This window comes from Eubalaena glacialis, chromosome 5, assembly GCF_028564815.1.
Source record: "Eubalaena glacialis isolate mEubGla1 chromosome 5, mEubGla1.1.hap2.+ XY, whole genome shotgun sequence".
Taxonomy (NCBI): Eukaryota; Metazoa; Chordata; class Mammalia; order Artiodactyla; family Balaenidae; genus Eubalaena; species Eubalaena glacialis.
In genome coordinates this window covers 91,262,117-91,281,325 of record NC_083720.1, presented here as the reverse complement: position 1 = coordinate 91,281,325, position 19,209 = coordinate 91,262,117, and the positions used below count along the sequence as shown (strand labels likewise).

The 19,209-nt window shown below is 37.8% G+C and overlaps 1 protein-coding gene across 1 annotated transcript in view; it reads left to right on the top strand.

Moving 5' to 3' along the window:
* ADAMTS3 (ADAM metallopeptidase with thrombospondin type 1 motif 3) overlaps nucleotides 1–18,896 on the top strand; it is a 288,657-nt gene extending 269,761 nt beyond the window's left edge. Inside the window, exons 18-22 of the mRNA XM_061191451.1 lie at nucleotides 5,578–5,743; nucleotides 8,359–8,491; nucleotides 12,297–12,504; nucleotides 14,206–14,323; nucleotides 18,181–18,896. Coding sequence (XP_061047434.1) covers nucleotides 5,578–5,743; nucleotides 8,359–8,491; nucleotides 12,297–12,504; nucleotides 14,206–14,323; nucleotides 18,181–18,740 — 1,185 coding nt within the window. The 3' untranslated portion in view covers nucleotides 18,741–18,896. The remainder of the gene's footprint in view (nucleotides 1–5,577; nucleotides 5,744–8,358; nucleotides 8,492–12,296; nucleotides 12,505–14,205; nucleotides 14,324–18,180) is intronic.
* The last annotated feature ends 313 nt before the right edge of the window (nucleotides 18,897–19,209 follow it).

Genomic DNA, 19,209 nt, shown 5'->3' with positions numbered 1-19,209 from the left:
CAAATAATACAGTATTATGATTTTTGATTTTAGTAATCAGTTATGTTTTTTTGTTTGTTTTTTTGTTTTTTTAAAATTATTTAATTATTTATTTATTTTTATTTTTGGCTGTGTTGGGTCTTTGTTTCTGTGCGAGGGCTTTCTCTAGTTGCGGCAAGCCACTCTTCATCGCGGTGTGCGGGCCTCTCACTATCGCGGCCTCTCCTGTTGCAGAGCACAGGCTCCAGACGCGCAGGCTCAGTAGTTGTGGCTCACGGGCCCAGTTGCTCTGTGGCATGTGGGGTCTTCCCAGACCAGGGCTCGAACCCGTGTCCCCTACATTGGTAGGCAGATTCTCAACCACTGCGCCACCAGGGAAGCCCCAGTAATCACTTATGTTTTAAAGACAAGAAGAGAAAAAATAGATTTTTATATTTAGCCACATATTTACCATCTCTGATTTTCTTCGTTTTTCTCTGTAAATCTGATTTTCCATCTAGTATCATTTACCTTCAATATAAAGAACTTCCCTTAGCATTTCTCGTGGTGCGGGTATGCATGCTAGCAAATTATTCTCTCAGCTTTCAATTCTCTGAAAACATCTTTATTTCACCCTCATTCTTAAAGGATATCTTCACTAGATATAAAATTGGGGGTGGCTAGTTTTTGTTTTGTTTTTTTTTCTCTCTCAGCACTTTAAAGATGTTTTTCTGTTGTTGTAGGGAGTTCTAGGAATTTGGGGGCTGATCTAGGAAATAGATATGACCATGAGGTGGCAGTAGCACCCACACATATTGTTTGGGTGATGCCTTAGCAGGTTTGCTTATGGGGCCACCATCAGGAGGGAGACAAGGGCAAGGTAACTCGTGAGGGAAGGGGAACTCGAGAAGGGGTTTATGTGTCTAGGTGATGTCACTCAGCAGCACAGCAGGGAGACTGTGGGTCTGAGAACTCCAAAAGGTAGCAGCAGCAGCTTGGGGTCCTGATAGCCACAAAGTCTTATTTATAATTAGTGGATTTGGGGTGCAAAGCAAGCAGGCTCCAGATGGCTAGAAATCTACTTTTTTGGGCTACATTTAAAACAACTGGATATGTGAACATCTGAGTTTGGTGCCAGCTGGCTTTAGAGCTAATGGGTGGGTCTCAACTTGCTGTGAATAAATAAGCGACCTATGGGCCAATATACAGGAGCTGTCTTTGACTCATTTATGTAGCCTTTGTCTTCTTGAAGCTGTTATTTATGATGAGAAGTCAACCTCATTTACGTTGCTGCTGTGCATTTAATGTGTCAGTTTTCTCTGGCTGCATTTTACAATTTTCTCCTTTTTGTTTTGGTTTGGTTTGTTTGTTTCATAGTTTGTCTGCGACATGCTTAGTTTGTGATGTTCTTTGTATGTATCTGGCTTGGGGTTCACCAAGCATCTTGGCTCTGTAGGTTGATGTTTTTCACCAAATTGAGGTAAATTTTCCATTATGTCTTCAAGTTTATGTTTTTTCCCCATCTCTTTCTTTTCTATTCCTGGGACTCATTTACATGTATGTTAAACCAGTTGAAATTGTTCCAAAGTCTTAGACTTTGTTCATCCTTTTGTAATCTTTGTCTTTTCTCTGTTCTTCAAATTGGATAATTTCTGTTGAACTGTGTTCAAGTTCACTGACTGTCTTATGCAGTCTCCAATCTGTCATTGAGCCCATCCAGTAAAGTTTACATGTCAGATGGTGTACTTTTGTTTTCTAGAATTTCCATTTGGTTCTTTTTTCTTTTTTTATAATTTTCATTTCTCTGCTGAGATGTCCATGTATTTTCACTCATTATGTCCAACTTTTCCTCTAAGTCCTGGGACTTCATACTGTCTGCTTCTATGGGCTGCTTTTTCTTTTTTCTTGATTATGGTTCACATTTTCATACTTCTTACACTTTTTTATTGTACACTGAGCAGTATAGATGATAAGTTGTAGGGCATTTGGTTTATGTTGCCGTCCTTAAATGCACTAGGTTTTATTCTGTCTGGTAGTTAATTTATTGTCCGTCCCCACTAATCCTTTGAGGCTTGGTTTATCCTTTCTTAGGGCTGGTCTATTTCAATTTTGTTCTTCTTTTTATGGCATGGCTTTCTGGTGCCTTAACTGAATACCTGAAGTGTTAGGGAGGCCATAAGAACACCTAGGGCCCTCAGCCCTGCCTGTCCTCAGGTATCTCTGTCCTGCTCTCAGCCTTGCAGCAGCCACTCATTCACAGACGGCATGGTGTCTTGGCCTGGGCATGCACGGACCAGCCCTCAGTCTCAGACCCATGCAGCTTTCTGGACCCCCCTCCACGAAGCCCCCTTTTCTTTAGTGCCCTGACCTGAAAGTTCCAAAACTCCACCCTCCTCCTCAGTTCAGTGAGACTGCTGTCTTGGCTGGGCTCCTGCTGCCAGTACCAGGGTCCAGACCTGGCCCTGTCAGGAAGCCGGGACCTGCCTGGCATGTTACTCTTCTCACAGGGATCATTGTCCTTTGCCATGTTATTCATTGCAGAAAAAATTCCCTCAAATATTCTATCCAGTTTTATTGTTTTTAATATCAGGAAGGCAGCTCTATTACTTCCTCATGGACGAAAGCAGAAGCCATCAACTTAATTTGAATATTGTTAGATTCTGTATACCAATATTTATTGAATTCCCTATAAAAATATTATACTAATCTAAAATCAAATCTTCCCACTCAGTTCCAAGTCTTTTTTTAAATTTGAAAATTATTTCTCATTGATAAAGTGTCTGTTCAAATCTTTTGCCCATTGTTAAAGTAGGTGGCTTTTTTCTTTTTAAGTTTTCAGAGTTCTTTATATACACTCAATATATAAGTCCTCTGTGAAATGTGGCTTTCAAATATTTTCTTCTAGTCTGTAGTTTCTTTTCCTTCTCTTAGTAGTGTCTTTCACAAAGAAAATATTTTCACTTTATTGAAGTCCAATTTATCAGTTTTTCCTTTTATGGATCAAGACTTTCTTATTATATAAGATTTTTTTTTTGCCTAATCCAAGGTCAAAATATTTTCTTTTTTTGGTAAGTTTTATAGTTTTACATTTTGCATTTTAATCATTTAAATTTATGAACCATTTAAGCTAATTTTTATATACATTTTGTCTAGGTTAGGTTCTTAGTTTTGCATGTGGATGTCCATATTATCTACTGTTGCATAACAGATTACCCCAAACTTGGTGGCTGAACACAAGGAGCATTATTATCTCATAGTTGCTTTGGGTCAGGTATCTGGTAGTAGCTTACCTGGCTAGTTCTGGCTCAGGGTATCTCATGAGGATGCGCTCCGCTGTGGCGGCAGTCACCTCAAGGCTCCAATGCGGAGAATCTTTTCAGTTCCCGGCTCAGTCACATGGTAGTTGAAAGGCCTTGGAAGATTGCTCCCAAGCTTCTTCACATGGTGGTTGGCAGGCCTCTGTTCCTTACTACATGAGCCCACTGGCTGCTTAAGTGTCCTTATCACATGACAGCTGGCTTCCAACAGTGAGTGATTCAAGTGACTGAGAAAGTGAGAGAGTGCAACCAAGACAGAAGTCAGTCTTAACCTAATCTTAGAAGTGACATCCTTTCATGTCTGCTGCTATTTACTAGAAACAAGTCACTGAGTCCAGCCCCCCACTGAAGGGGAGGAGAATTAAGCTCCATTTACCAAGAAGGAAAGTGTCAAAATACTTGTGGACACATTTTTTAAGCCACCACAATGTCCAGCACCATTTGTTGAAAAAACTGTCCTTTCTCCATTAAATTGCCTTTTCATCTATGTCAGAAATTAATTGTCCAAATTTAAGTGGGCTTATTTCTGGACTCTCATTCTCTTCCTTAGGTTAGATAATTTTATTGGAAAATATACATTAATCAAACTCTTATTTAGATTATTTTAAGTTTGAATGATTGGAGATCAGAAGCTCTGTTTTACTCGTATGTAATTACAGAGCGTGCTTTTCCAGGAGCACAGGTGTCTGGCCTCAGAGCCCTGCCTTAAGTCTTTGCCAGTGATATTAGTGTGACCCCAGGGAGCCATGTGGGCTGGCGATATAAGAAGGAAATGTGTAGCTAGGACAGGGGTTATGGACAAGCAGTGCTCTGTCATCATGGCCTTTCTTTTCCTCTCTGAAAGACTGGAACCCCAGGTTCGGAGCCCCAGAGCACGGCAGCTAGGCCGTTTGGGGTTGAATGCTTAGACATCTGGCCACATATAAGGGCCAATATAGGGACTGATGCTCAATTTTTAATACTGTTTTAAAAACAAAGACTAAGGGGGAAAAAAGAGAACCCAGATAACCAAATGCTTCATCCTAGCGTGTTTAGTATCAAACAAAAGCTGTTTCTAAAAGTTTAGTTCTCCTTTTGTGTAATGGATATAATCCTATAAAAGCTACATGAAAGTCAGTAAAAACTATTTTTTTAAAAAAGAGTGCTTTGCTAATGAACTAAAAATCAAATAAAAAACTGAGAATATGTTTGCAAAGTTTCTTTTAAAAAGGATTAATATTCCTATTGCATAGATTATTTAGGAAAAAAAGGTATGTATAGCAATAAAAAAAAGAGGACCTAACATGAACATGCAACACATAGTGGACAAAATACAAGTGACCAATAAACTTAGGAAAATTAAACTTTACTATTTATCAAATAAATAGCAATTAAAACAACAATCTTTTGCCCATTCGGTTAACAAAGAGGAAAATTATATAATATGCAGTGCTGAATGGGGGCATTGTCATATACTTTCATTATGAAAGTAATAATTGTTCTAACTATTCTGAAGGGCCATTCACTAGTCTATTATGAGAGCTATAAAAAAGTGTTTGTACCCCTTAGCACACTAAAGAGAATCAGAAATCATCACAAAACTGGGGATAAATTTTAACCAAAATATAAATATTCATTTATATGATTAAATAACGCACACTAGGATTAAACACTATGCTGACATTTAAAAGTATGTCTTCAAAGAATATTTACTGTCTTGGGAAATGTGTGTGGCTCATTAAGTGAAATAAGCAAGACCAGGAAAGCATGTATGTGTACACACACACACACACACACACACACACACACACACAGATAATATGCAAATATTTTGAGGCTATATCCCAAAATAATAAAAGTGACTAGTTTTCTCTGGTTTACTGGAATTATGGATGATTTTTATTTTCTTTATATTTTTCCATGATGTCTATATTTTCTGGATGGAACATTATTATCTTTATTATCATAACAAAACAGTCTTTCAAACAATAATTTTTAAGTACACTCAGGAGATATATAACTTGAGGAAATTTGTGGTGAATTTTATTGTAAGGTTATTATTTTTATAATACAAATTTTTTTCTTACTCTTCGGTGGATTTTTTTTTTACTTTTTAATATCAAGATATTTTATATATTTGCTTTTTTTTTTTCTTAAACAGGGCATACCTGTACTTTAGTGATAGAAAAGCATTCTATTTTTAGAAGCTACTTGAAAGTCTTCCAATTTTAATAAGATACACATTCTGAAATATTTGTAATTTTTTCATTCAAATTTAAAACTCTCTCAGGTGATTTACATATCTATTTCATGTGTATGTTAGATTATACCTCAAGAGAATGATACGCGCTCTAGCCTGACATATAAGTACATCATCCATGAGGACTCTGCACCTACAATCAACAACAACAATGTCATCCAGGAAGAATTAGATACTTTTGAGTGGGCATTGAAGAGCTGGTCTCAGTGTTCCAAACCCTGTGGTGGAGGTAACAATTGAACACATTTATTATATTAAAATGTAATTCATATAAAAGCCAATCTTCTTCCTTCTGCCTTAAGGATTGTCTCTAATTGAGGCCACAATCTGAGAAACACCAACTATAACCAAAACTGAATAATACAAAGCATTTTGACTGAAATCTCAGGATCTACCAAAGATAGGAATCCATTCATAACAGTGGTAGACCTTCTAAAAATCCCCTTGCCTTTCCTCCTTGTCTCATATCCATGTAGTGGTACCCTTAGTCACTTTACTCTTTCCAGACTCTCCCAAATTCAGTGTCCTCTGGTTCTTGCCTTTCTTCTTTTCCACTTTTACTTTCCATACCTATGCGTTTCTTTTCAGTGTTAATAATGAAAGAGCTCTTAGTTGCACTATGTACCAGATACCATTTTACATATTAATGATGAATGCTCACAATGGCTCTATGAGGTCAGTACTATTATTACCTCTATCGTACTGATAGGGAAACTGAAGCACAGGGAAGATCAGTAATTTGCCTGGGGCCATGAGATACAAACCCAGGGAGGTAGTCTGGCTTCTTCATACATGTTCGTACTGCATTCTGCTGCCTCTCTGCTCTCTCTAGAGTAGATCCATTAAGCTGTTCTCAGAGTTTCTCAATCTCTGCCATCATCCATTCCTCTAGTTCAGAACAACAAATGCTCCAGAATGGAACTGGCCTAGACAGAATTCTCTCACAATGATACTGAATAATTGAGAACAAGAAATTATTTTGTTGTTTGTATAGGGAATGCCTGGGTAAATATTTCATAATTTTAAACTCAAGGATGTATTTTTAAAGTTTTTTTTTTCTCCAGAGGGGGCATAAAATGTTTTTAGATAATTATTTTAAATGACACTTTATTCATCACAAGATGCTTATTTAATTTGGATCCTCCCTTCTATTGTATTGTCAACATCTACTTGGTCACAAGACTTATCAGATACACTTTTTTGATATCTACCAGATCTATTCCTCCCTCACCAGGTTTCCTTCACAACTTTGGAAGGGAAGATTATTGCAAAGGTCTCTTAACTAGCCAACTAAATTTGATTTTCTTCTCTTCGTTTATTTCCAGGGTAATTTTTCTTGAATGGATGACTGAATGAATGAATGAATGAATGAATTTGAGTAGAATTATATTATTTCCCTGATTCAGATCCTTCAGTCTCCTAATGTGTTACCCTAAAGACACAACATAATTCTTTTTTTTACGGGGGTATAGTTGTTTTACAATGTTGTGTTAGTTTCTACTGTACAACGAAGTGAAGTAGAGTTCCCTGTGCTATTCAGCAGGTTCTCATTAGTTATCTATTTTATACATGTTAGTATATACATGTTAGTCCCAATCTCCCAATTCATCCCACCCCCCCTTTCCCCCCTTGGTGTCCGTATGTTTGTTCTCTACGTCTGTGTCTCTCTTTCTGCCTTGCAAACCGGTTCATCTGTACCGTTTTCTAGATTCCACATATATGCGTTAATATATGATATTTGACACAACATAATTTATGTAATATTCTTGCCCAAAGTGAAAACCTGAATGAATCTAATCATTAGTTGACAAACCCAAATTGTGGGACATTTTACAAAACAGCTGGCTTATACATTTCAAAAATATTAAAAGACAAAAAGAGGCTCAGAAACTATTCCTAACTAATTCTGTGAAAACTAAATGCAGTGCATGATCATTGACAGGAAAAACATTGCTATAAAGAACATTCTAGGGACAATTGATAAATTTTGAATATCATCTTTATACTAGATAATAGTATTATATTTGTGTTAAATATTCTGATTTCAAGATTATATTGTGGTTATGTAAGAGAATGTGCTTGTTATGAGCTGAGGTATTTAGAAGTGAAGAATCAGGATGTCAGCAACTTACTCTCAAATGGTTCAGCAACATTTTATGTATAAATGTATATATAGTATGTGTATTATATATTATAATTAATATATATATATAAATATATATCAAATATGGTGACACGGTAACACAAGGTTAATCTAGATGCAAGGCATGTAACATGTTCATTGTGCTTTCCTTGCACCTTTTTTGTAGATTTGAAATTTTTCAAAATTAAAAAATATATACACATATATTTTTTTAAATGTCTAAGTCAGTGCTTGTGGAGACCTTCAATAATTCCCTGGATAAAGTCCAAACATTTGTCTGGCATTCAAGGCTTTTAAGAACAGATCCTTTCCCATCTCCCACCCCCTTCACATATGGTACTTCAGCCGTTCAAAGAGACCTACAATTTTCTATATGTCTTTTCTGTAGAAGCCTATGTCACTGGTTATTGTCGCCATAGTTTTCATATCTGATTCTCACAGGAGACTATTTATCAGGGTCTAGTTTATTAACAAGCATGCAGTTGCTATTTAATACTTTGTAATATTTATTAAAGATAAAGGATTTTTGTTTATTTAATTTTTATTTAACTATTTAATTTGCTTCTGAAACTTCAGCACCTAGAACAGTGCCTGACTTATGACTCAATAAATATTTGATGAATGAATGAATGAGTGAATGATCAAATGTATGATGGAATGAATAAGTGATTAAATCCAAAGAAATATATTTCCCTTACCAGGTTTCCAGTACACTAAATATGGATGCCGTAGGAAAAGTGATAATAAAATGGTTCATCGTAGCTTCTGTGAGGCCAACAAAAAGCCAAAACCTATTAGAAGAATGTGCAACATTCAAGAGTGTACACATCCACTGTAAGTGTTTATTTTAACTATCATATACTGAGGACAAAATAAAAAGGATTTAAATATCTTTAGCTCTTTTTAGTTTTAACTTAATTTTTAGTCAAAGCTAATACATATCCCTGGTTACAATGGTCAGATCATTTCACAGGAATTATATAAAGCTGTAGTCCTGTGGGGTTTTTTCCCCATATCTCTGCTTCTCAAAAATAACTGCTTTTATTTATTCTTCTCTTTTTTTATTGAAGTATAGTTGACTTACAATATTGTGTTAGTTTCAGGTGTACAGCAAAGTGATTCAGTTATGTATTTTTTTCAGATTATCTTACATTATAGGTTATTACAAGATATTGAATATATCAATAGTTCCCTGTGCTATACAGTAAATCTTTGTTGCTTTTCTATTTTATGTATAGTAATTTGTATCTGTTAATCCCATACTCTTAATTTATCCCTCCTCCCCTCCCTTTCCCCTTTGGTAACCATAAGTTTGAGTTTGTTTTCTATGTCTGTGAGTCTCTTTCTGTTTTATATATAGATTCATTTGTGTGTGTGTGTGTGTGTGTGTGTGTGTATATCAATACTGATATTGATATGCAGAGTTCACATTATTCTAACAACATGTGTCTCTCTTGACAGTTGAGTCACTTAGCATGCTTTGCTTATGTTTCTTATTAAACTTTGTTTCTCCTAGAGTTAGTGAATGTCTTGATTTTTATGTCTCATTTTCTACTACTTTTCACTAATTCATCCCCAAACTCTTCTCCTCTAAATGCTACGCACTCAAGTATCCTGTCCTTGTGTCTTCTTAGAGACATGTCCCAGAGAGTTCTCTGTGTTCTAGCTCCTGTCTGAGCCCCTACACAGCTTCCTTCCTGGGGCTTCTTTTTACCATCCTCCAAGGGATTCCTACTGCATGTCTCTTGTATTGGACCTCCTGTTTTCTGCATTCTTTTTCTTATCTTTTAGAGTATTCATTCATTCTGGTAGGTCATATCTTTCAGTCATTTCATGAAAAAACTATATACAAAGGAAAAATTTTATATAAGAATTAAGCTTCTATACACCTAAGAAAAGTATATAAGAGGTTAAAGTATAAGGGTATATAAGAAGTCTTTCTTCTACTCTTACTTTTGATCATCTGGACACACACGTATGTATACCATTCCAACCTATAATATATTTTTCTCAGAATTTATAAACTTGCTCCATTATTTTCTAGACTCCAGTGATGCTCTTGAAAAGTCATTTGCTATTCTAATTCTCAATTATTTCTATGTGACCTCTTTTTTTTTTTCTGTCTTTCAAAGTTTGTAGGATCATTTTGTTCCTAGTGTCTTGAAATTTCATAGTGATAAACTGCCTTTGTGCTCATTTTTTCTCATCTCTTGTGCTGTATACTTGTAGACTTTTTAAAACACAAAAGTAATATCTTTTACCTCTGGGAAATTTTCTTGTATTTTTTCTTTGAAAAGTTTCCCCTATGATTTTCAGTATTCTTTCTGGGAAATTTGTAGTTAGGGTTTCTAGACAGATCTAATTCTTTTCTTTTCTTTTCTCTCCTGGTATTTACTGTTCTTCCTGCTGAATTTTTCCATTTTTGCTATTATGTCATTAACATCCAAGAGAGTTTTAACATCCAAGCGCTGTTTTGTTTATCAAATGTTCTGTTTTCCAGACATTTGATTCTTATTTCAAAGATGTAATATATTCGTTTATCTTTTTTAGGCTCTTAAAGATTATTTGCTTTTTTGTGCATTACTTCTTCTATTTCTTTTTTCCCTTCGTTCAGCATTTGTGTTAGAGACTTTCTATGTCTGGTGAACACTGGCTGTTCACATGTATATAGAATGCAGCATTAAACTGCTGTATGATACATAGGAATGTTATGGAGACAGGAGATCCTGAGAGTTCTCATCAGAAGGAGAATTTTTTTTTCATTTCTTTCTTTTTATCTATATGAGATGATGGATTTAACTAAACCTGTTGTGGTAATCATCTCAGAATATATGTAAATCAAACCATCATGCTGAACACTTTATGAGTGTATGCCATTTTATGTATTTTTTTATTGTCATTCTGGGAATTTCAGGAGGGAATAAAGGTAACAAAAAGTATCTATGACTATGAAGTATATACTTCTCATGTTAACACCTGTCTTTAAATGAGAGTCACAGTAGAAGCCTTCAAAATTGAGTAAAATTTCTTAGTTGCCACAATCCATTCTACTGCCAGTTGAAAACCTATGGCAGTCTTAAACTCTGAATAGCAAAGACTGCCAAGGTTTTAACCTGTTTATATTTTGGTGCTCCGTACATACAAAAAGAAAAAAAATTGCACAGGGAAAGTAACTTTGGAAAGGATAAATAGTATGCCTCCATTACATACTAACAGATTGATTACCTAGTTGGAATCAATGGTGACAACCCTTTGGGACATATGCAATGACGAACTGTCTGTCATATTGTATCCATAGCTAATTTGGAGAGGGCTGGGGCACTGACATTGAATTTGGACATAGAATTTGGGACTGTCCCATAGGAAATCTTTTTGAAAATAAATTCCTTGGAAATATTTCTATCAGGTACATTCATGGAAGCAGTTTCTGCTCAGGCCCAGATGCATACAACCTTTACCTTTTCATCAGGTCCAATAAGGGCCTATATGAAGAACTGAATTTTCCAAACATGATGGATATGTCAGGTAGCCTTCACAGCAACAACCATAGAGATGGAACTGTAATCTCATTTAGAATATTCAAACATGAGTAAACTCATGTGGTAATGAAAAAGCAGCAGCAACCAAATCACCTTGTCATAGCAGGCATCAGATGGAGGCTGTTTTAATTTCCTTTCAGATATTTAAAACCGTGAGGCAATATGGCTGAGAATGTGTTGGTTTTATTTATTTTAATGAGTTGGTTTTTATAATTTTATAATTATTTATTATAATGAGTTGGTTTCTATTTTATTTTATTTTTATTGAAGCATAGTTGATTTACAATGTTGTGTTAGTTTCAGGTAGACAGCAAAGTGATTCAGTTATATATATATATATATATATATATATATATATGTTCTTTTTCAGATTCTTTTCCCTTATAGGTTATTACAAAATATTGAGTAGAGGTCCCTGTGCTATATAGTGGGTTCTTGTTGATTATCTCTTTTATATATAGCAGTTTGTATCTGCTATTCCCAAACTCTTAATTTATCACTCCTCCACCCCCTTTCCCCTTTGGTAACCGTAAGTTTGTTTTCTATGTCTGTGAATCTATTTCTGTTTCGTAAATAAGTTCATTTTTAGCATAGTTTTAGATTCCACATATAAGTGATATCATGATACTTGTCTTTCTCTGACTTCTTTCACTTAGTATGATAATCTCTAGGTCCATTCGTGCTGCTGTAAATGGCATTATTTCATTTTTTATGGCTGAGTAATATTCCATTGGATATATGTGCCACACCTTCTTTATGAGTTGGTGCTATTTTGGGAAACTACCATCATGCCTGAATCTAAGGGGACAACTTTAAGATGAGTTTCAGAAACCCTCTGTGGATGATCCTTTTGGAAAAGAGAAGGTTGTTTCAGAGTCACTGGGAGGCACAATACTAGGGCATAACAAATAGATGTGCCCCGCCTAGGACTGTTAGAAAGTTTTAAGACTTTTTGTTGGATGCGCCCGTCTTTCTGAACCTGCCCCGCGGGGCGGTGGGGGGCATGTCATTCGGAGGGCAGAAAGAGCTAGGCTTGCGGTGCAGGGAGGGGCACACCACGCAACCCGGTCGCCAAGTTCAGTGTTCACCCCCATCCTCAGCTGGGCGGCGGAAGAATGGGAGCACTGCACCAAAACCTGCGGCAGTTCCGGCTATCAGCTCCGCGCCGTGCGCTGCCTCCAGCCGTCCCACGATGGCACCAACCGCTCGGTGCACAGCAAGTACTGCGTGGGTGGCCGTCCGGAGAGCCGCCGGCCTTGTAACAGAGTGCCCTGCCCGGCCCAGTGGAAAACGGGGCCCTGGAACGAGGTGGGTGTGCGAATTCTGTGTGCGTTGGCGGGGGGCGGGGGGGGAGGGGTAAGCACGTGAAGTGTATTTTAATTTGGCTTCCGTATCAGGTAGGCTTTGTGTGAACTGAGAAACTGTCACGTATTTTGGAAGCATTACGCATCTGTCGGTATTAGGAAAAACTCACAGGTTAAAACAGTGTTTGCATGAAAGATGAGTTGATGGGGGCAAACCACGTTTGGATGTCTTGTGACACAGAGGCCTCTGAAAGGTGACTGATCTTCTGTCCCGTATTTTTTCTGGACTGCACCTTTCCTCCTGGATGCATTCCAAATCCCTGACCTTGAATGCAGGGCCCTGCCCCATTTGACACCACACGAACGCTTCTTTTCTTTCTTTTTGTTGAAGTATAGTTGATGTAACGTTACCTTAGAGTCAGGTGTACAACTTAATGATCGGATATTTGTATACATTGCAAAATGATAACCACAGTAAATCCCATGATAACTCTTCTTAGTTCGTCTTCCTTCGTTCTAACTCTTTGTCCCAGTCTGAGTAAACTGTTGACTGTTTCGAAGACCACGCTGGTCTGAGCCCCCTCCCTTTTGGCTGGCTTGCCCTTCCCCCTCCTCCTATGTGACCATCTCCCCCTCATCCACCAAGGCTCAGCTCCATGGTCCAAAATACCACCTTCCAGGGGTGCCCTTGCCGGCAGTCCTTCCTCTGCATTCCAAAGGCAAAGAGGCCTGTCAGTGGCTTGCTGATCACAGCAGTGTATCGGAACTCCTGTCTTTGAGCCTGTGCTCACCATTAGTCCATGCATTTCTCAAAAAACCAGGTGCTTTGCTTCCCCAGCGCCCAGTCGGTGCCTGTCCAAATGACGTCTGCTTGGTGACCGGCTGAATCAGTGTCTCATTGCCCGTATTATCCACAGTTCTTTGATATATCTAAACACTCCAAATGAAGAATCAGGGGGTGATAGTAGAGTGGATAGGAGGAAAGGGCAGCAAAAAGTAGACAGAGGGCAAAGGGGGAAGTGGAGAGCAGGCCCAGGAGGGAAGGAACAGGCAAATGAAAGTGACCTGCCCAGGACCTTAAGGATAACTCATGTCTCGTTCTCCTCAGAGTCCTGGAACAAGCATCCCTCCTCTACAGCTCCTACCTAGAGCAATAGCACGGCTGCTTCTGGGCTTAGTTTTAGAGCAGTTAGCCCATTCCTTAAAGAAAGGAAATTGTGGGAATAGAGTAATAGTAGTTCCAAAGAGGTTTGATTAACCAACATAGCATGTCAGTAAGTTCACCATTTGTAAGGAAGGTGAGAGAATGGGAAGCTCCATCCGTGATGGGCTCTCCGAAAATGGGCTCCACTACTGCTTTTAGGAACTACAGAAGGTGTTACATTATAACAATGACTTGTTTGGCATCAAATGCTTACTACATGCCAGGCATAACTGTTTTATGTACATTGTCTCCTTTGCCTTCATTTAGTCCTACAGCAATTCTGTGAAGCTTTCAGAGAAAGAACAATGCTCCCAGGGTATAAAGCTAGGATTCTCTGTCTGCCAAGTCACTGTAACACTGGTCCGTAGAGAAAGAACTCCAGAGCTGTGTATGCGTGTGTGCTCGTGTGTGCATGTGTGTGTCTGAGTGTGCACATGGGGAAAGGAAGAAAGACTGTCCTGGTGGAATAAACGTCTATAATCACAGCCTTTGTTTCTGTAGTGTTCAGTAACCTGCGGCGAAGGGACAGAGGTGAGGCAGGTCCTCTGCAGGGCGGGTGACCACTGCGATGGTGAAAAGCCTGAGTCTGTCCGAGCCTGTCAGCTGCCTCCCTGTAATGGTAGGTGTGACACTGATTGATTTCACTGTTCTGATCATGGTTTTTGAGCCTCAAAAAGCAGAACTTCCTTTCTGGGCAAGCTCTGGAATTTCCATTTGCTTACTGAAAAATGACTGAAGGAAAACACCCTTGAAATGTTAGCTTAATAGAGTTCTTTAAGATGGGTGTCTGCGGCAATGTCCCCTCCAGTTAGTTATCATAACCACTGCGGCCTCTGTGGTTCCCAGTAGGCAGTAATGCTGGGGTGAGGGCTGTGTCATGTATATGTAGCTTCTGTCAATTTGTGTTTCTAGAAGGAGCTACTTGTTTTCTCTCTTTGATTTTCTTTATAACTTCACATCATTGTCAAAGGCATAATAATGCAGAAGGTTTGGCAATACTTTACTAAAATCATTCAATTTAGGCATGTGGATGATAAATGTCATTCACAAAGCCACTTCCAATACCTGCCCATCCATTTCCACAGACTTGAACAGCGTGCTTTCAAAATAGATACCTTGTGCATATGCTAAAATTTGCCTAACTTACTCTTGCCATATTGCAAAAGCAGAGTCTCTTTTCTTTAAAGTACAGATCTTCGTCAATTTACAATGGAGTTACATCCTGATAAACTCATCCTAAGTTGAAAATACTGTCAGTCGAAAATGCATTTAAAACACCTAACCTACTGAACACCATAGCCTAGCGTTAAACATGCTCCAAACACTTACGTTTGCCTACAGTTGGGCAAAATCATCTAACACAAAGCCTATTTGATAATAAAGTGTTGAATACCTCATATAATCTATTGAATACTATACTGAAGGTAAAAAACAGAATGGTTGTCTGGGTACAGAATGGTGATAAGTGTGTCAGTCGTTTGCCCTTGTGATCGCCTTGCTGACTGGGAGCTGCAGCTGCTGCCCTGCCCAGCATCACAAAAGAGTATCATTCCATGTATCACTAGCTCAGAAAAGATCCAGATTCAAAGTATGGTTTCTACTGAGTGCATATGGCTTTCACACCATCATAAAGTCCAAAAATCGTAAGTAGAACCGTCATAAGTCAGGGGACATCTGTATAATTTCAATTTGCTATTGTAAAACAGATAGCATATATTGGATGGTTTCAGTTTCTATCACTGTCTCCTTCTTCCTCCTTTTCTGTCTCTCTCTGCATCTGTCTGTGTCCTTTGTGTCTCATTTTGTATCTCCACTTTTCTCTCCTCTCTTTTCCTCTGTGGGTTTCGCTTTCTGTCTCTGACTTGCTGTCACTTGCTGTCTGTATGTTGCTCACTTTCTGTGTATATCACTCGTGCTTTTTCCACCTCACTCTTTCTTCTCATTCTCTCTCTCTCTCTCTCTCTCTCTCTCCCCCTCCTAGTCTCCCTACCTCTACCTCTTTTCTCTCTTTCTCCTGCTCTCTCCCTTTCCTCTTCTCTCTCTCCTCATCTCTTCCTCTCTCCTTTTTCTCTATTTCCCTCTTTTTCTCTCTGACACTCCTCCTTCCCCCTTTTCTGGCACATGTGTCTGTCAGTGTCTCTCTTTCTCCTCCACTTTTCTCTGTCCTTCCTCACCCTCCCTGCCCACCTCCCTGCCTCTGCCACTCTGCATCTGTCTCTCCATCTCCTCGTGTCTCTTGCCTTCCCTGCCTTCTCTCTTTCCCAGCCCCCGTGTCCCTTCCCCTCTGATTCTCTGTGCCTGTCTCTCTCTCCCTCTCTCTCTTCCTATCCTCCCACTGCCTGTCTACTCTTCCAAAGAAACCTTATAAAATATTTCTTTGTACATTTTCCTTTGAAATGTGGGGTGGCATGAACAAGTATGACCATGAGGGGGAGACAAAGGACTTATATATTTAATCATTTGTCTCTGGAAAGTATATTTGAAACTTCAAAACACAAGTCAAAGCCAAAAGAACAAATTTACCTAGTTAGAAGCTATAACGTTTCCCGTCACCATGGTATTTTACTCTTACATAGACATTACTGTCAGGAGGTTAAACACTTTTCGAGTAAGCTTTATTGATCTTAATAAGAGGTATATATTTCTGCAAATATGCCCAACTGTCAGCAAGAATTTGCTTGATACTTTTCCTTAAGTCAAAAGAAAATGTTATAGGCATAGAAAGCTATAGGCATAGAAAAAACCATTCAGATAGGAAAAGGGATTGATACTTGAGGTGAAACCCATTAATGTGAATTTCAGGCATTTACAACCTAATTAGATGATTATCTTAGCTAATATGAAATATTCAAACACATCATACTGTATCATAGATGTGTAAATGTCAGGGAAATACAAGTCATTCCACAACTTGGGAAGTGGGCATGGCATTATAACGCTAACAAAGGTGGTAAGTTTAGCCTGTTTTGGCCCTGACAACTGACCCTCTTTTTTTCCCCTCGAACTTTAGAAAAGGGATTTAATTTCTTTGGCAAGTTATATAGCAGGTTCCTTACCTAGCAATGTAGAATCACCCAATATTAAATTGTAATTTTAAGTGATTATATTACATAAATGCCACAATTTACAATTCTTTGCATTTATTAATTGGATATGGGATCAGTATTCTGTGTTAGACTGTGTGCATGGGCTCTGCATAGGATATGCTCTGGAATGGCTGAAAAGTACAAACTAACATTTTCATGAGCTCAATGTTTGGATTTTTTGAAATCTAATTCTTATAACCTATGATCAATAAAATTAAAAAAATAATAGAAATAGTCTGTACACACACACCTACCAAGTGTTTTGTGAGCGTTACTTTAGTACTCTTTAAAGTACTATCAAGTCAATGAAATTAAAGAACCATGAATTATTCATAAGAAAGTTGGCACCCTTTACCCAGATTTGTGCTTTCAAATAACAAATAACCTGAGAACATTCAATGGTAAACATGAAACTGTTGCCTTCACTCTGGAGAATGGTCTCCAAATCGAAATAGTATCTTGATTTTTCTTTTGGTTAATATAGTTTTAAGATTTAATATGTTCCAACAGGTCTTTAGTATTTATTTTGATTTTAAATTTAAATTTAATATAGAGGCTACTCTATTATAAAGACAGAACTATCATAAAATTAAAAAAAACAGTGCCCTCTATATCTTAAAAATACGGTAAAACTAATTCTATTTTCTCATTCTAAAATCAGATATGTATTTCTACTAGGAAGAAAAAATAACCCTTGATCTGAAGACTCTTGATGGAGATGTGAAAGTGCTGGTCAATTCATGTGCTTTGCACATAGAGAATACTTATTTTAGTAAATTCGTCCTAATATTCATATTTTTAATGCAAAGCCTCATGTGGACAACTCCCATAAATGTTAGATTTTACTTAAAATTTTTTATATTCATACACGATTTAAATTTCTTCCCTCCTTTTATTCATTTTTAGTTATATTTATTTTTATAGTTAAAATGAAATATAGTTGAAATACAGTATTATGTTAGTTTCAGATGTACTACCTAGTGATTTTGCATACACTATGCATAATGTATTTGCATACATTATGAAATGATCACCACAATAAGTCTGTCCCCATAGAAAGCTATTACCATGTGACTGGCCATATTCCTTATGCTGTATGTCACATCCCTATGGCTTATTTATTTTATAACTGGAGGTTTGTACCTCTTAATCCCCTTCACCTGTTTTGCCCCTCCCTCAGCAATCACCCATTTGTTCTCTGTATCTATGATTCTGTTTTTGGTTTTGTTTGTTTTGTTTTCTAGATTCCACATATAAGTGAGATCATACAATATTTATCTCTCTCTGTCTGACTTATTTCACTTAGCTTAATGCCCTCTAGCTCCATCCATGTTGTCCTCCTTTTATGTTTGGATGTATGTCTCATTTTGTTGTCTTTTAATCTTTGCAGATGAGCCATGTTTGGGAGATAAATCCATATTCTGTCAAATGGAGGTGCTGGCGCGATACTGCTCCATACCAGGTTATAACAAGTTATGTTGTGAGTCATGTAGCAAGCGCAGCAGCACCCTGCCACCACCATACCTTCCAGAAGCTGCTGAAACTCATGATGATGCTATCTTTAACTCCAGTGACCTCCCCGAATCTCTAATGATGCCCACATCTTTGGTTCCTTACTATTCAGAGACTCCTGCTGAGAAGAAGAAATCTTTGAGCAGGATCTCTTCTGTAGGAGGTCCAAATGCACATGCTGCTTTCAGGCCAAACAGTAAATCCAGTGGTGCTAACCTACCCCAGAGGAGAGCTCAGCCAGCAGAAAATAAGACTCTGAGACTGGCCTCCCCACCCACCAAGAGTGGCCACCTCAGTTCATCTCCACAAATGGCTGCTGCCCCCTGCCTTGCAGCCAGTGATTCCATAGGTGCTTCTTCTCAGGCAAGAACCTCAAAGAAAGATGAAAAGATTATTGACAAGAGACGTCCACTAAGGTCATCCACATTGGAAAGATGAGAAAGTGAAGCCAAAAGGCTAGACATCAATGGAAAATCTGGACAAGCTCCCTCTCCCCGTGGTGCATACAGCTTGTTTAAAGTGGAAATCTCCATAAATCATCAACTCATTTTATCTGTATGTGGAAGAACAAAAAGTGCTGGTTCACTTTCTAGTTGCTTTCATCCTCCTTTTGTTCTGCATTGACTCATTTACCAGAATTCGTTGGAAGAAAGCACCAAAGATTATTAACCGAAGGAAAGTAAGTTGCTAAGCGTGTTGGTCATTTTCTAAAGCAGAAAAGGGACTGGAATCAATTGTGCATATCAGCTGATTTTTTTGTTGTTGTTTTAAAAAAGTTACAGTAAAAATAAAAAAGAGGTGCCAATGGTTTACATTTTAACAAAAGGTTTTGAAAATGGAGCAAAGAATTCTTAGACTTGTATTCCTATTTATCTATATTAGAAATATTGTATGAGCAAATTTGCAG